The following is a 16,975-nucleotide window of genomic DNA, read 5'->3' on the forward strand; positions in this document are numbered from 1 at the left end:
GTAAGTAGACTAGAAATTCTAATAATACATTTAACCCAAAGAGGCTTTAATTTATTTTAATGCATAAAGCTGGTCGAAAAAGGAAAAATAAAAACTAAGAAAAAAATGAAATTTTTGAAGACTTTTCCATTGTGCAGGGTTTCTAATAGATCTCTTCTCAGTTTTTCAAACATTTTATTGCATTTTTAAATATCTTTTTGGTCAAAAACATTATGGAAATGATTCTTGACACTTGTTTTCAGTAAACAAAAGCATCTGAACCATTTTGATGATGGTTTTGATTATTTTTTTGATTAAAAACAATGGATAAAGAAGTCATGAAAATGTCTGTGAAAAATTAAAACAATTGAATAAGTGAATAGTTTTTGGCAAAATATTTTTTCTTTGGAAAAAGGCCATTTTACAATTTTTTTTTCAAAACAAAACATTAATGTCTGCACTCATAAAGAGATAATGACAAGGCTTCTAGGTCACCATTAAGACTAAGGCTATTTTTACACTACCGTGTTTAGTTGACTTAAGTTACATCGATGATCATAAGCTGCTTTAATTACATCGGTTGTGCACATCCACACAATGCTCCTTGCGTTGGCAGATCACGTCCACAGTTGGTGCTCTTGCATTGACAGTTAGAGAGTTGTATTGTGGGAAGCTATCCCACTGCAACTTGCCACCCTCTGATCCTGGGAGATCTGGGAAGGGATTGCGATGCATCATGGGAGTTTGCTCACCATCCCATCATTCCATGGGCTTCTGACTTCGTTGCAGGCCATTTTTAACAGCCCTTGTAAACTATGTGCCCACCATCTCTGTCTGAAAGCATGGATCCTGAACTGCTGAGCGTTATGACCACAACGCGGCTGGTTCAGCAGTATTTCATGAGCTGTGAAACAGCAAGTGAATCAGTGGTGCCTGCCCTCCTGTGTGTCATGGAAAGAAATAATTCCATATTGCTGCTGGCCTTCATGGAGCAGCTGAACATGGTGGACCATTGGTACTGGGCTCAGGAAACAAGCACTGAGTGGTGGAATCTCATTGTGATGCATGTATGGGATGACAAGCAGTGGCTGTAGAACTTTCGGATGTGCAAATCCACCCTCCTGGAATGGTGTGCAGAGCTGGTCCCGGCACTGCGGCATAAGGACACCAGAATGAGAGCTGCCCACACTGTTGAAAAGCTAGTGGCGATCACTATGTGGAAGCTGGCAACTCTAGACTGCTACCAGTCAATTGCGAATCAGTTTGGTGTTGGATAGTCCACTGTGGGGGTTGCGGTGATACAAGTCTGCAGGGCCATTAATCACCTTCTGCTACAAAGGACTATAACTCTTGGTAATGTGCAGGAAATATTTGATGGCTTCAAGGCAATGGGATTCCCTAACTGCAGCAATAGATGGAACACATCCCAATTTTGGCCCCAGACCATCTTGAGACAGAGTACATTAACTGAAAGGGCTACTTGTCCATGGTCTTGCAGGAGCTAGTGGATCACCAGGGCCATTTCACTGACATCAATGTAGGGTGGTCAGGGAAGGTGCAGATGCACGCATCTTTAGGAACACTGGACTGTATAGAAAACTGCATGCTGGGACTTTCTTTCCAGACCAGAAGATTCTGATGGGGGATGTGGAAATGCCCATAGTGAGCCTGGGAGACCCTGTGTACTCTTTGCTCTCATGGCTCATGAAGCCTTACACCAGGAACCTAGACAGCAGCAAGGAAGCACTTCAACTACAGGCTCGGCAGGTGCCAAATGACCACTGAACGTATCTTTTGGCAGATTAAAAGGTTGCCGGCACTGCCTTTTTGGCAGGTTAGACCTCAACGAGGGAAATATTCTGACAGTCATTGCAGCCTGCTGTACAATGCATAATAGTTGTGAAGTGAAGGGGGGAAGTTTCCCCCAGGGTGGAGTGCGAGGTTGATCAGCTGGCTGCTGATTTTGAGCAGCCAGATACCAGGTCAATTAGAGGGGCACAACAGGATGCCATTCAAATCAGGGAGGCTTTGAAGGAGTATTTTGACCATGATTTCTAGCAATGTGTCTTTATGTGAGGTATTCAGCCAGGGAATGTTTACTTGCTGCTCTGTATGAACCCTGTAATGCTTGATTCCTGAGCGTTACTTGTACTGTGCAAATATTCCTTCCAATAGTCATCGTGTTTGAATGTTAGCACCAACTAATGTGCATACAATACAAATAAAGAGTAAATTTGTATCAAAAATAAAGTTTAATAACAGGACAAAACCCAAACTATTTGTCAAATAGGGGACATGGAAACGAGGAATAGTCTCTCGGTTATGGCTCTCACAGCTGAGTGTAATTCCAGCTTTCACTGTGAAACCAGCCGCTGGGGGTTGAGTGCAAGGGTACTGAGGGGGATCAGGAACATGCACCAAATGTGGTGAGGGAGTTTGGGGAAAGCATGGAATGGAGTTCTGACTGCAGGAGGACTCATGCATGGATGTGCTCTGATTGAAGCATAATGAGGGACTTGGGCATCTCTGTCTGGTCCTCCAGTAGCTTAATCATCCACTCCTGCCCCTCTCTCCTTTCCAGGCTATCCAGCCTGATATTTTCATTAATTGTCTCCCTCCATGCTCTTGTTTCACTATTTGCTGTAGCTGTTGATTGCAGCACTTCACAAAACATATCCTCCTTAATCTTCCTGGTTTGCTGTCTTATCTGATGGAGGTACTCTGCTGCTGTGGTGCTGTGTCCAGTTTTGGGCCCCACACTTCAAAAAGGATGTGGAAAAATTGGAAAGAGTCCAGTGGAGGGCAACAAAAATGATTAGGGGGCTGGAGCACATGACATATGAGGAGAGGCTGAGGGAACTGGATTATTTAGTCTGCAGAAAAGAAGAATGAGGGGGGATTTGATAGCTGCTTTCAACTACATGAAAGGGGGCTCCAAAGAGGATGGATCTAGACTGTTCTCAGTGGTACCAGATGATAGAACAAGGAGTAATGATCTCAAGTTGCAGTGGGGGAGGTTTGGTTTGGATATTAGGAAAAACTTTTTCACTAGGAGGGTGGTGAAGCTGTGGACTGGGTTACCTAGGGAGGTGGTGGAATCTCCTTCCTTGGAGGTTTCTAAGGTCAGGCTTGACAAAGCCCTGACTGGGATGACTTAGTTGGGGATTCGTCCTGCTTTGAGCAGGCGGTTGGACTAGATGACCTCCTGAGGTCCCTTCCAACCCTGATATTCTAAGTGGGGTCCTCAAGGGCACATCTTCAGAAGCCAAAGAAACAATGAACTGATACAGTGTTGCACTCACAGCCGTGAATCATAAAATTTACACACACATCTATCTCACAGTCCCTTGGCTAGCATACAGCTTGGCATGAGTCTGAAATAGGGTGAGTTCAGTGGGGGGTGAAAAGGGGGGAATGGGCAAGAAGGAACAAAGGACCTGGGTGGTCTGAGAAGGGGGTTCCTACAACGTCCTAGTGGAAATATTCTGAATATTGGTACCCTTATCCATATGCGGAGTAATCAAACCCCGATATTCACTCCTGAGGGTAACCAGGATGCATCTCTTGCATGCGTGAGGCTTCAGACTGTCTCCGTGTACTCCTCGCCTGTGTGTTGCTTTGGTTGCTGCAGAAATAATTGCCGGTTGGGTGCAGCAAAATTTCCTCCAATGGGGCAAGAAACAAGTTTAGTTTTGCCAAGGAACCTTTGGCAGAGGATTGCAGAATATCTGCAGGAAAATTTCCTAGAGATCTCTTTGGAGGATTCCCAGTAGGGTGACCAGACAGCAAGCGTGAAAAATCAGGACGGGGGTGGGGGTAATAGGAGCCTATATAAGAAAAAGACCCAAAAATCAGGACTGTCTCTATAAAATCGGGACATCTGGTCACCCTAATTCCCAGGATATCCTGGTGTACATTAACAAAGTTTCCCTCCAGGCTCCCACTGCATAGCTGCATAAGCTCTGTTGTTAATTTCTTTCCCTTATCCTTCCTCTACCGTACAACAAAGTACATGAGAGCTCAATTTCCTCTCACCATGAAGTATTAAAGTAAAATGTATGCTTACCTACCCTCGCATCCCCTGCTTCATGTGCACTGGAGCCAGAGTGTTGGGACTGACTAGATCCTTCCAGAGTCAAAAAAAGGTCCCAACTCGCCACATCACCGCAGGACATTTTCATGTGTTCTACATCCTCCTCCAACTCCACTTCCTTGTCTACCACTTTGTCCTTGGGTTTGACTCTGATGTCTGCTTCCTTCTGTTCCCCTGAAGTATCCACAGGGCTCCAGGCGATGGAGGTGGAGTTGCAGCCAAGAGGGCATGCAATTCCTTGTAGAAATGGCATGTCTTCAGCGCTGCACCAGAGCAACGGTTCGCCTTCCTTGCTTTCTGGTATGCCTGCCTCAGCTCCTTGATCTTAGCATGGCACTGCTGTGTGTCCCTTTTGTGACCCCTCTCCTGCATGCCACTGGCAATTAGCCCATAGATATCAAAGTTCCTGTGGCTGAATTGAAGCTGCGACTGCACACCCTCCTCTCCCCACAGAGCCAGCCGATCCAACAGCTCCTGTGTATTCTACGCAGCTGGGAAGATGCTGCGTGAACTGTCCATGCCAAGCAAACAGGAAGAGAAATTTCAAAAATTCCCTGGCCTTTAAAAGGAGGAGGGGCACATACCTGTGTACCTTCAGGGCAGCAGAGTTCAAACTGAGATCAGAGCGGTCATGATGGGCATTGTGGGACACCTGTAGGCCAATTAGGGCAACATAAGCAAGTGCAGTGTCTACACTGATGCTGTGTCACTCTAAATAAGTCGCAAAAAATTCTATGCCACTCATCAAGGTGGTTTTATTATGCCTGGGTAGCAGGGGAATTACATCGGCAGGAGGAGCATTTCAGTGTGTGCACCTCCACTCTTTTGTCAATGAAAGCTGACTTTTGTCAATTAAACTGTGTCATGTAGACAAGGCCTTAGGCTTGGTCTACACTACAGAGTTAGGTCGATGTAAGGCAGCTTATGTCGACCTAACTACGTTAGGCCTTGGCTACACTTGCGAGTTATAGCGCTGTAACTCACTCCCCGTGCACACTGGCAAGGTATTTGCAGCGCTGTATCTCCGTGGTTGCAGCGCTGCATGTACTCCACCTCCCCGAGAGGAATAGCGAGTATTGCGCTGCCGCTGCAGCGCCGAAGCGCCAGTGTGGCTGCCCAATGCGCTGTGAATGGCCTCCAGAATTATTCGGCAGTATCCCACAATGCCTGTTCTAGCCACTCTGGTCATCAGTTCAAACTCTACTGCCCTGGCCTCAGGTAACCAACCATGCGACCCACCCTTTACATTCCCCGGGAATTTAAAAAATCCCCTTCCTGTTTGCTCAGCCTGGCGTGGCGTGGAATGCTATCAGCGAATCTTTCCAGGTGACCATGCCTCCAGGCGCCAAGCGAGCCCCAGCATGGAGCAATGGCGAGTTGCTGGACCTCATCAGTGTTTGGGGGGAGGAAGCTGTCCAGTCCCAGCTGCGCTCCAGCCGTAGGAATTACAATACCTTCGGGAAGGTATCAAAGGACATGATGGAAAGGGGCCATGACCGGGACGCCCTGCAGTGCAGGATTAAAGTGAAGGAGCTGTGGAGTGCCTACCGCAAAGCCTGTGATGCAAACGGCTGCTCGGGTGCTCCCCCCATGACCTGCCGATTCTACAAAGAGCTGGATGCGATACTTGGGGTTAACCCCACCTCCACTCCAAGCACCACCATGGACACTTCAGAGCTGGTGGGGGTGGGGGGAGAGGAAGAAGAGGAGGAGGAGGAAAACGAGAGTGATGGTGGTGGGCCGGATGGAGACACCCCGGAATCCCTGGAGCCATGCAGCCAGGAGCTCTTCTCGAGCCAGGAGGAAAGTAGCCAGTCGCAGCGGTTGGTACTTGGTGGAGGACAAACAGAAGAGCAGATTCCCGGTAAGCCGGTTTTTTTGGTAGGGAAAGAATTTTTTGGGTGTGGGCTCTTTGGGAGAGGAGGGTTAGGCATGCATGCCTAGATGCGGTATAGTGCATTGATGTGGTTTATCACATCGCAGTAATCGGCCTCGGTAATCTCCTCGAATGTCTCATCCAGAACGTGTGCAATGCGCTTGCGCAGGTTTATCGGGAGAGCCACAGTGGTCCTTGTCCCAGCCAGGCTAATGTGTTCGTGCCACTGTGCTGCAGGGGGACCATTGCTGCACACAGGCAAGCTGCATATGGACCAGGGCGGAAGCTGCATTGCAGTAGAAGACCCTCCCTTGCTTCCCAGGTCACCCTCAGCAGTGAGATATCGTCCAGGACAAACTCCTGTGGAAAATGTTGGGACAGTGTTCAGTGTAGGTGCCCCCTGAAGCTGTTGGCTCTCCCCAAGGCACAGAAACCCAGAGGACAGTGCAGCCCTGAAACAATCAGTCCCCCTTACTCACCATTTTGAGGCTCCCGTGGGATATGTGTGCTCTAGTTCGGACGGGAAAATTATGCTATTGTGTAGACCCTGTGTGTTTTCTACTCCTTAAGTGCGGGGGGGATCATTACTCTGTCTGGTATAAACAATGCTGCCTCTGTTAAATGTTGCATTTTGCCTATACAGCAGCATCAACCTTGAGACCTCAGCCGTCCCTCTTATCGCCTGCTCAGAGACTGCAAAGACTCAGGAAGAGACCGCAAAAATGCAAAGAAGACATGCTGCAAGAAGTGATGCGGCAATCTATTAAAAGAGAATGAGAGAGCACAGAACTGGAGGGAGAGAGAAAGCAGGATCCGCCAGGAAAATGCAGTGCACCGGCGGCAAAGCATGGAGCACCGGCAGCAAAGCACGGATCGGCTCATAAGCATCCTGGAGCGCCAAACAGATGCTATCCAGGAGCTGGTAGCCATGCAGAAAGAGGAGCAGTACCGCAAACGCCACCCCCCCTACAGCCCTTGTCCCAAAACTCTTTCCGTTGTGCCCCACTGTCACCTCCAACCCATTTTCCCCAACTTCCGTGTTCTTCACGCCACCTGCTGCCTCCAACACCAATATCTTCACTATCCAGCCCTGAAAACCACGACCCTTACCCTCTGCACTCAACCCCCATCACCATGCAGTATAGCTGTCCTGAAGTGCAGCACTCACTGCACAGCACACCAGACAGGACATACGCGAATCTGTGATTGTACCGTTCCCCACTCCACCCCCTTGTTTCTTTTCAAGAAATAATTTTTTTTTCTTTTCAATAAATGGATTCTTTGGCTTTGAAAACATTCTTTATTATTGCATAAAGTAAAAGACTCCTTAGTCTAGGAAATAAACAGGCACTGCAAGTCTGCTTGTCTGCTTAGCAGACACTGATTCCTAAAGATTAGAACTACTGCACTTCACTCCCATGCAGGACACCAGATATCACTGCTGGTTTTCAGCCTCAAATTGTTCCCTCAAGGCATCCCTAATCCTTGCAGCCCTGTGCTGGGCCCCTGTAATAGCCCTGCTCTCTGGCTGTGCAAATTCAGCCTCCAGGTGTTGAACCTTGGAGGTCCATGCCTGAGTGAAGCTTTCACCCTTCCCTTCACAAATATTATGGAGGGCACAGTACGCGGATATAACCGCGGGGATGCTGTTTTCGGCCAAGTCCAGCTTCCCATACAGAGATCGCCAGCGGCCCTTTAAACAGCCAAAGGCACACTCCACAGTCATTCGGCACCGGCTCAGCCTGTAGTTGAACCATTCCTTGCTGCTGTCAAGGCTTCCTATGTAAGGTTTCATGAACCATGGCATTAACGGGTAAGCAGGATCTCCAAGGATCACAATGGGCATTTCAACTTCCCCTACCGTGATCTTCCGCTCTGGGAAAAAAGTCCTGGCCTGCATCTTCCTGAACAGCCAAGTGTTCCGAAAGATGCGTGCGTCATGCACCTTTCCGGGCCAGCCTGTGTTAATGTCAATGAAACGCCCACGGTGATCCACAAGCGCCTGGAGAACCAGAGAGAAATACCCCTTCCGATTAATGTACTCGGATCCTAGGGGGGTAGTGCCAGAATAGGAATGTGCGTCCCATCTATTGCCCCTCCACAGTTAGGAAACCCCATTTGTGCAAAGCCATCCACTATTTCCTGCACGTTACCCAGAGTCACGGTTCTTCTGAGTAGGATGCGATTAATGGCCTTGCAAACTTGCATCAACACGATTCCAAGGGTCGACTGTCCCACTCCAAATTGGTTTGCGACCGACCGGTAGCTGTCTGGAGTTGGCAGCTTCCAGATTGCAATAGCCACCCACTTCTCCACTGCCAGGGCAGCTCTCAATCTCGTGTCCTTGCGCCGCAGGGTGGGGGCAAGCTCCTCACACAGTCCCATGAAAGTGGCTTTTCTCATCCGAAAGTTCTGCAGCCACTGCTTGTCATCCCAGATTTCCATGACGACATGATCCCACCACTCGGTGCTTGTTTCCCGAGCCCAAAAGCGGCGTTCCACGGTGCTGAGCATGTCCGTGAATGCCACAAGCAATTTAGTGTGGTACGCGTTACGCGGCTCGATAGCATCGTCGGACTCCTCACTGTCACTTTGGATCTTAAGGAATAGTTCGACAACCAAACGTGACGTGCTGGTGAGATAAGTCAGCATACGCCTCAGCAGTTCGGGCTCCATTTCCTGCAGACAGATCATGCTGCACAGAAACCGTTGAAAGATGGTGCCAAAGGTGAATGGAAACAAAGGGATTTCTGGGATGCGAAGCGATGCATCACAGGGCGTTGGGACAGGACCCAGAATGCCCCGCACCCACGCCCCCTTCCCACAACCCATGGCGCCAGAATGGGAAAAGGTGCTCTGTGGGATAGCTGCCCATAATGCACTGCTCCCAATAGCGCTGCAATTGCCGCAAATGTGGCCACGACAGTGCGCTGGGCAGCTGTCAGTGTGGACAGACTGCAGCGCTTTCCCTACTCAGCTGCACGAAGTCAGGTTTAACTCACAGCGCTGTACATCTGCAAGTGTAGCCAAGGCCTCGGTATACAACTGCAGCCTTGCCATGGATACCAACAGCCGATTGAATTACTGCAGTGGCTGTAGGTCAACCTAGATTAAGTTGATCTAATTTGTATTGTTGGCAAACCCTTAACTCTGTTTAGAGTTGGGGCACATGATACCATGACTTTGCTCCATTCTTATTACTAGGGATTTATAATGTGAGCTACACATTTTTCAGTGGTGGCCATCGCACCAGGCAGCGTGAAATACAGAAGGCTTCCGTATTCTGTCCTTCAGAAAGACAATGCTTTGGGTTTATTCATATAAGGTCACCCAACAGAGTGCTGCTTCCCACTAATTTGATGGAATAGATCAATTGAGAGGGTGGAAGGGCAGAAAGGCTGTGAAGTAAACGATATTTAAAAAAATAAATTAAAATTTGGGCCGGTCAACTTTAATCTTGTCTCTTGAATTCTAAGGAGGTTTTCGTGTGTGTGTGTGTGCACGTGTGGGGGGAGGGGGGCAGGTATTTCTAGGACTTGGAAATGGAGATCAAACAAATTTACTTGCATAAAGAATGATCTGTGTTTCCACGAGCAGGACATTCAGATCATAGAACAGAATATGATAAAAGGCATAAAAGAGCAAGAAGGGGAAAGTAAAAGGGCATAGAAAGAAGACGAGGGACAAAGAGGCACTATCACTAAATCAGAACATCAGAGGGCACTGCACATGGCAACAACCCGTAGAAGGATTGTCTCTGTATCTAAAAGCTGCTCAAAGGATCAGATCTAATAGTTGAGAGGCTGTCACAGACTCATAAGCCATTTGAGAAGAACAAAGGGCTGCCTTGGGTTAGCTAGCATGGGCTACTGAGACCAATGGACTGCAAGAACTGGATGACCAGGGGATGTTTCAGCTCCAGTATCTAAGGACTTGTCTAAACACAAATTTGCACTGCTAGACCCCCTAGTATGCATGCCGTTATACAGGGCACAATTTCAGATTTTGGTAGGAGGGGGCAACTTTAACCGTGATTCCAGGGGCTACTTAGGCATCTGAAAACTTTAGCACTTCAACCAAAATCACACTGTTTTAGATAAACAGATTTTTAAATACGGCTGTCAAGCGATTAAAAAAATTAATTGTGATTAATCACGCTATTAAACGATAATAGAATACCATTTATTTAAATATTTGTGGATGTTTTCTAAATTTTCAAATATATTGATTTCAACTACAACACAGACCAGAAAGTGTACAGTGCTCACATATTTTTGATTACAAATATTTGTACTGTAAAAAACAAAAGAAATAGTATTTTTCAGTGCACTACAGTCCTTTAATTAGGTGAAATCTCTTCCCATGAAAGTTGAACTTACAAATGTAGAATTATGTACAAAAACCCCCTGTATTCAAAAAGAAAACAATGTAAAACGTTAGAGCCTACAAATCCAATCAGTCCTACTTCTTGTTCAGCCAATTGTTCAGACAAACAAGTTTGTTTACATTTGCAGGAGATAATGCTGCCTGCTTCTTGTTTACAATATCACCTGAAAGTTAGAACAGGTGTTTGCATGGCACTGTTGAAGCTGGCGTCACAAGATATTTATATGCCAGATGTGCTAAACATTCATATGTCCCTTGATGTTTCAACTGCTATTCCAAAGGACAAGCATCCATGCTGATGATGGGTTCTGCTTGATAACGATCCAAAGTAGTGCGGACCGATGCATGTTCATTTTCATCCTCTGAGTCAGATGCCACCAGCAGAAGGTTGATTTTCTTTTTTGATGGTTTGGATTCTGTAGTTTCCACATCAAAGCGTAGCTCTTTTAAGACTTCTGAAAGCATGCTCCACACCTCATCCTTCTCAGATTTTGGAAGGCACTTCAGATTCTTAAAGCTTGGGTCGAGTGTTGTAGGTATCTTTAGAAATTTCACATTGGTATCTTCTTTGCATTTTGTCAAATTTGCACTGAAAGTGTTCTTAAAATGAACAACATGTGCTGGGTCATCATCTGAGACTGCTATAAGATGAAATATATGGCAGAATGCAGGTAAAACAGAGAAGGAGACATACAATTCTCCCCCAAGGAGTTCAGTCACAAATTTAATTAACACATTTTTTTTAACGAGAGTCATCAGCATGGAAGCATGTCCTCTGGAATGATGGCTGAAGCATGAAGAGGAATATGAATCTTTAGTGCATCTGGCATATAAATATCTTGCGACACCAGCTACAATAGGGCCGTGCAAACGCCTGTTCTCACTTTCTGGTGACATTGTAAATAAGAAGTGGACAGCATTATCGCCTATTAATGTAAACAAACTTTTTTCTCTTAGCGATTGGCTGAACAAGAAGTAGGACTAAGTGGACTTGTAGGCTCTAAAGTTTTACATTATTTTGTTTTCGAGTGCAGTTATGTAACAAAAAAACGTACATTTGTAAGTTGTAATTTCATGATAAAGAGATTGCACTACAGTACTTGTATGAGGTGAACTGAAAAATACTATTTCTTTTATCATTTTTACAGTGCAAATATTTGTAATAAAAAATAATATAAAGTGAGCCGTATACACTTTGTATTCTGTGTTGTAACTGAAATCAATATATTTGAAAATGTAGAAAAACATCCAAAAATATTTAATAAATTTCAATTGGTATTCTATTGTTTAACAGTGTGATTAAAACTGTGATTAATCATGATAAATTTTTTAATCATGATTAATGTTTTTGAGCTAATCGCATGAGTTATCTGCAATTAATCAACAGCCCTACTAATGATATACCAACAGAAGTTGGTCTAGTAAAAGACCAATACCAACCAATGCCCAGAATCTTTGTAGGCACTTATTTTTTGAAGGAGTCTAGTTTTTTGTCTGTTTTAGTAGAGCTCCAGCTCTCACAGCCATATGTTAACATGAAGACAAAAAAATATGAAACAACAGAATGCTTTGGGTAGAGGGCATCCTTTCCTGATGCCTTCAGGGTGAAGCCCTGAAGCCCTGGCTGAAGCCCTGAAGCAACATAAGGCATAAACTGGAAGGGACCTTCAGGGCTCCTAAATCCTGCCCCCATCAGCCCAAGCAACCCCATGATACAATCATACTCATAAATTTGTGCAGCTCTCTCTTAAATTTAATTAAGTTGTTTGCCCCCACAATTCCTTTTGGGAGGCTGTTCTATAACCTCACTCCTTTGATGGCTAGAAACTTTCTTCTAATTTCCACCCTGAATTTGTTCATGGCTAGTTTATACCCATTTATTCTTGTTCCAAGATTATCCTTTACCTTTTAATAGCTCTTCACCGTCCTTGGTGTTTACCTCTGATGTATTTATAGGGCGCATTCATATCCTCTCTCAGTCTTGGTTTTACTGTACTAAACAAGCCACACTGTTCCCGTCTTTGTCATAAGATAGGCCCTCCATTCTCCTGATCATCCCAGTAGGTATTCTCTCCACCTTTTCCAGTTTGAATTAATCTTCCTTGAACGTGCGTCACTAGAATTGTACACAGTATTCCAAATGAGATCTTACCATTGCCTTGTACAGTGCTATTAATACTTTCTATCTGTGCTGAAAATGCCTCACCTGATACATACCAGGATCACATTTACCAGTTTGGCACCTATTAAGTTTTAGAGGTGAGGGGTGGGTGAGCGCAAGCCAGCCCATATCTAAAGGCCCCTTCTCCAGTTGCCTTTTTTGCAGTTGCATGACATTGGTGGCTCATCATCATCCTGTGATTAACCAACACACCCAAGTATCTTTCCTCCTCAGTCATTTCCAACTGATGAGCCCCCAGCTTATAGCAGAAATTATTATTATTTGTGCATGACCTTGCATTTTGTACTATTGAATTTCATCCCATTTCTGTTAGTCCACTTTTCAAGATCATCCAGATTTTCCTGTATAACATTCCAGTCCTCCTCTGTATTAATGATGCCTCCCATCCTTATATCATCAGCAAATTTCACTCGCAGACTCCTACTTTTTGTGCCAAGGCCATTCATAATTTTTTTTAATAACAGTGGTCCCAAGACTGATCCTTGAGGAACTCCACTAGTAACCTCCTTCCAGTCCAATAGTTCACCTTTCAGAACAACCCATCGCATTCTCCCCTTTAGCCAGCTCATTATCTATTGTAGTAGAAAGAGAGAGCCTGAGACATAAGGAGCCTGGTATGAGGCCTAAGGCCTTAAGTAAAGTCAGGCCCTGCTGCTATAAAGTAAAGTTAGCAGAAGTTAGGCTCTGGGCAAGAATTAGGCCCTGTTACAAAACATGCCTACCTCCAGGTTCGGTGTCCAGAACATGAACTTGGCAAGAACACAGCTAGTTTTTCAAAAACACAAACACTCCAAAGTAGGGTTACCATATTTAAAAAATAAAAAAAGAGGACACTCCACGGGCCCTGGCCCTGCCCCTTTCCCACCCCCGGCCCTGCCCCAACTCCGCCCCTTCCTCGCCCCAACTCCGCTCATTCCCCACCCCTTCCCCAAAGTCCCCGTCCTAACTCCCCCTCCTCCCTCCCAGCCACACGAAAAGGGCTGCCCGAGCGCTACCGGCTTCACGGTTTGCCGGGCAGCCCCCAGACCCTGCACCCCCGGCCAGCACTTTCCCAGCGCAGCTGGAGCCCGGGAAGGGAAGTGCCCAGCCAGGGGCGCAGGGTCTGGAGGCTGTCTGGCAAACCATGAAGCCGGTAGCGCCCTTTTCGTGTGGCTGGGAGGGAGGAGGGGGAGTTAGGACGGGGCTCCGGGCTCCGGGCTCCCGGGCTCCGGCTGCTGTGCTCCTCCCCTGACTCTTCGGCTCTGTTTAAAGCCGAGCTGCCCGAGCGCTACCGGCTTCAGGCAGCCCCCGTGCCTCTGGACTCTGCACCGCCGGAGCCCGGGAGGGGAAGTGCCCGGCTGGCAGCTCAGGGTCCGGAGGCAAGGGGGCTGCCCGAAGCCGGTAGCGCTCGGGCAGCTCGACTCTTAAACAGAGCCAAAGAGTCAGGGGAGGAGCACAGCAGCTGGAGCCCAGGAGGGGAAGTGCCCGGCCGGGGGTGCAGGGTTTGGAGGCATGGGGGCTGCCCGAAGCCCGAGTGCTACCGGCTTCATGGTTTGCCAGGCAGCCTCCATCTGGGTTCAACAGGAAAAACAGCTCACAATTTCTGTGTGTGTTATCAAAATAATTACATATGTAAAAACAAACAAAACCCCGCTAATGTGGCTTCAGAAATGAGCTCCAGTTACAGAAAAAGTTAATGTGCAGATCTTGCCCTCATATGTTAAAATCCACAGAAGAGGAGAGAGGAAAATGTGAGGTTCTTGTGCGGAGTTTTCCTGAGATCATTTTATTGTCCCTCATCCCCAGTTTGGTCAGTGGGTCAGTCTCCAAGACCTGGATAGATCTTGATGGATGGTGGAAGGGCAAGGGGCTTTCCTCTGGTGACTCTTATGAAATGCGCTAAAGAATGCTCCACAAACCCCCTGCACTGCCCAGTTGTATATTAGGATCTTTAAAAAATTAAGGAATTTTCCACACTGAAAATGTTGCTAAGCCGATGTAAAGGTACGTGCACACTGTACCTCAAAATAGCACCTTGTAACCCTCATAGTCATCATTTGTGTATAGTTGTGATATGTCATATAAAGTATGCCATGTAAGGTATCATATGAATAATCATGACTTGCTGAAATTCATTATTTTGTCAAAATATGTATATCGTTATTGTGCATGAAGTTATGAGATTTTGCTGTATGGTTGTTATTGAAATATGTTGTGAGTCTGGGAGACGCCCACTGCTGGCTCTCCCGTGGCAACAAGGGTTGTGACCCACACCCAGGCAGGTGATAAACGACCACTGACCAGCTGGGGAATTGTAAATAAGAGATTTATAGTTCAATAGGAGACAGCTGTGCAAACACCACACCCTGGGGGATTGCTCAACTCTGTGACTCAGCAAGTTCCACCAGGACATGTCTGGGCCAGTATCTTTCCTAGGACATGAACTGAGAATATAAAATAAGGGACAGTGGCATCATGAGACCACATCTTTCCTCCCTCACCTACTCTGAAGGCAACAAGAACACTGGGAAGACAAAGACTTTGCCCTGAGGAGACTGGTCCTAGGTTGAGAGGGAAATTCAGCCTATATATTAAGAATTGTGAGATGCTTGTAGCATCTAGTAGGGTGAGAAAAACTGATGCAAATCTTGCTTAGTCTGATAAAGTTCAGGGTTTAGACTGCAATTTTATTTATTATTTCTTATATAATGATCTCTGACCTCTATGCCTAACACTTATAATCATTTAAAATCTATCTTTCTTTTGTTAATAATCTTATTTTAATGTTTTATTTTAACCAGTGAGTTTTGTCTAAAGTGCTTGGGGAATTTGGGCAGATTACAAAAGCTGGTACATGTCCACTATCTTTTGGTGAAGAGGCAAACTAATTAGTGAGCTTGTACTGTTCACGAGGTCTTGAGCAGTGTAAGACAGGATATTTCTGGGGTACAAGATTGAGTCTGGGGGAAATATGCTGGCATCTCCCTGTGTACAGTTCATGAGTGGCTTGGAGAGCGTTCATGCAACTTCACTGGGTTTGTCTCTGTATGGTAAAGGCTGTGTGAGAGCAAGCACCTGGAGGGGTTTGCGGCTTGTCACCAGCATAACATTGTGAGAGAAAGCCCAGGCTGGAGAGATAAGGGGGCACAGTTTTCCCACAGTTCACGTTGTACCCTGTGGGTCCATCACACACATCAGTGTTTTAGTCTGTGTTGCCTTTCAAGAGTATTAGAGTTAAAAACATGTTAGAAACCCAGTAGTTCAGAGTTAAGATAGCACTTCTACAGCGAACCACGGAACAGTAACTGTCTTTACATCTCTTAGCACAGTGGAGCCCAACTCTGATTGGTGCCTCTTGGTTCTACTGTGCTATAAATATTTAATAGCAATAAGTAGATCTCAATGCCTCCAGAAGCACCTTATCATTGCAGGTGCACTACCTATGCACCATTAACCTTTCTCACAGAAACAGCTTTTAACTTTGGCCACCTACAGCCTAGTGTCCAAACCATCAGGATATATAGCAGGGGTAGGCAACCTATAGCACGCGTGCCAAAGGCGGTATGCGAGCTGATTTTCAGTGGCACTCACACTGCCCAGGTCCTGGCAACCAGTCCGGGGGGGCTCTGCATTTTAATTGAATTTTAAATGAAGCTTCATAAACATTTTAAAAACCTTATTTACTTTGCAAACAACAATAGTTTAGTTATAGATTATAGACTTATAGAAAGAGACCTTCTAAAAACGTTAAAATATATTACTGGCACGCGGAACCTTAAATTAGAGAATAAATGAAGACTCGGCACACCACTTCTGAAAGGTTGCTGACCCCTGCTATAGAGTCATTTTTGCTTTTAGCTGCTTGCCCAAATACTTTTCATTGTCATGAAGAATGCCAGTTAATAGCTAGTATAAATGACACTGCAAGAATGACTCCACCATGCCCTACTAGTTAGGGTGCCCACTGGAGAGGGGGGACTCAAGATCAAGTCACTGCTCCATTGAATTTTTAATTATTTTATACACAGTGGAAGAGTTTCAGCTGGAAAGACTCAGAAAACCAGGTATGAAAATACCCCAGTGGCTAGGGCAATCCTATACTATGGTAAATTCTGGTTTTCCCATCAGGCAGAGGGGGAGCATTGAACCTTTTTCTTTCACACCTCAGCAGAATAACAGAGCACTAGTATAAAGGAGGTCTTCACCTGTGGCTTTTTGCAAATGTAGTCCTCCTTGCTTTTCTCAAAATATCTGAAATTGAAAATAAAATGTTCAAGTCAGATCAAAACAGAACATTTTGTTTTGACATTACCAAAACAATTGAATTCTTTTGGTTCAGTCAAAACTATTCTATGAACACGACACAAATTTGTGAACAGTTTTGGGACATCCAAAACTGTATTTTTCAGTGAATAAAGTATTTGCTGAAAACATTTCACCCAGCTCTACTTGGGACAGGCCAAATTTTAGAAACTTCATC

General features: G+C 45.7%; 3 protein-coding genes across 10 annotated transcripts in view; 2 read left to right on the forward strand and 1 right to left on the reverse strand.

Moving 5' to 3' along the window:
* The window catches only part of LOC135976036 (nascent polypeptide-associated complex subunit alpha, muscle-specific form-like), a 1,165,876-nt gene that overhangs the window by 1,001,200 nt on the left and 147,701 nt on the right, over nucleotides 1-16,975 (reverse strand). The window lies entirely within an intron of this gene.
* The window catches only part of FEZ1 (fasciculation and elongation protein zeta 1), a 165,038-nt gene that overhangs the window by 14,279 nt on the left and 133,784 nt on the right, over nucleotides 1-16,975 (forward strand). The window lies entirely within an intron of this gene.
* LOC135975971 (zinc finger and SCAN domain-containing protein 29-like) lies at nucleotides 7-8,154 on the forward strand. Its single transcript, XM_065570148.1, has 2 exons — nucleotides 7-5,936; nucleotides 6,592-8,154. The coding sequence occupies exons 1-2, from the start codon at nucleotides 5,405-5,407 to the stop codon at nucleotides 6,723-6,725; spliced, it is 666 nt and encodes a 221-aa protein (XP_065426220.1). The 5' UTR covers nucleotides 7-5,404; the 3' UTR covers nucleotides 6,726-8,154.

Source organism: Chrysemys picta, chromosome 16, assembly GCF_011386835.1.
Source record: "Chrysemys picta bellii isolate R12L10 chromosome 16, ASM1138683v2, whole genome shotgun sequence".
Taxonomy (NCBI): domain Eukaryota; kingdom Metazoa; phylum Chordata; order Testudines; family Emydidae; genus Chrysemys; species Chrysemys picta.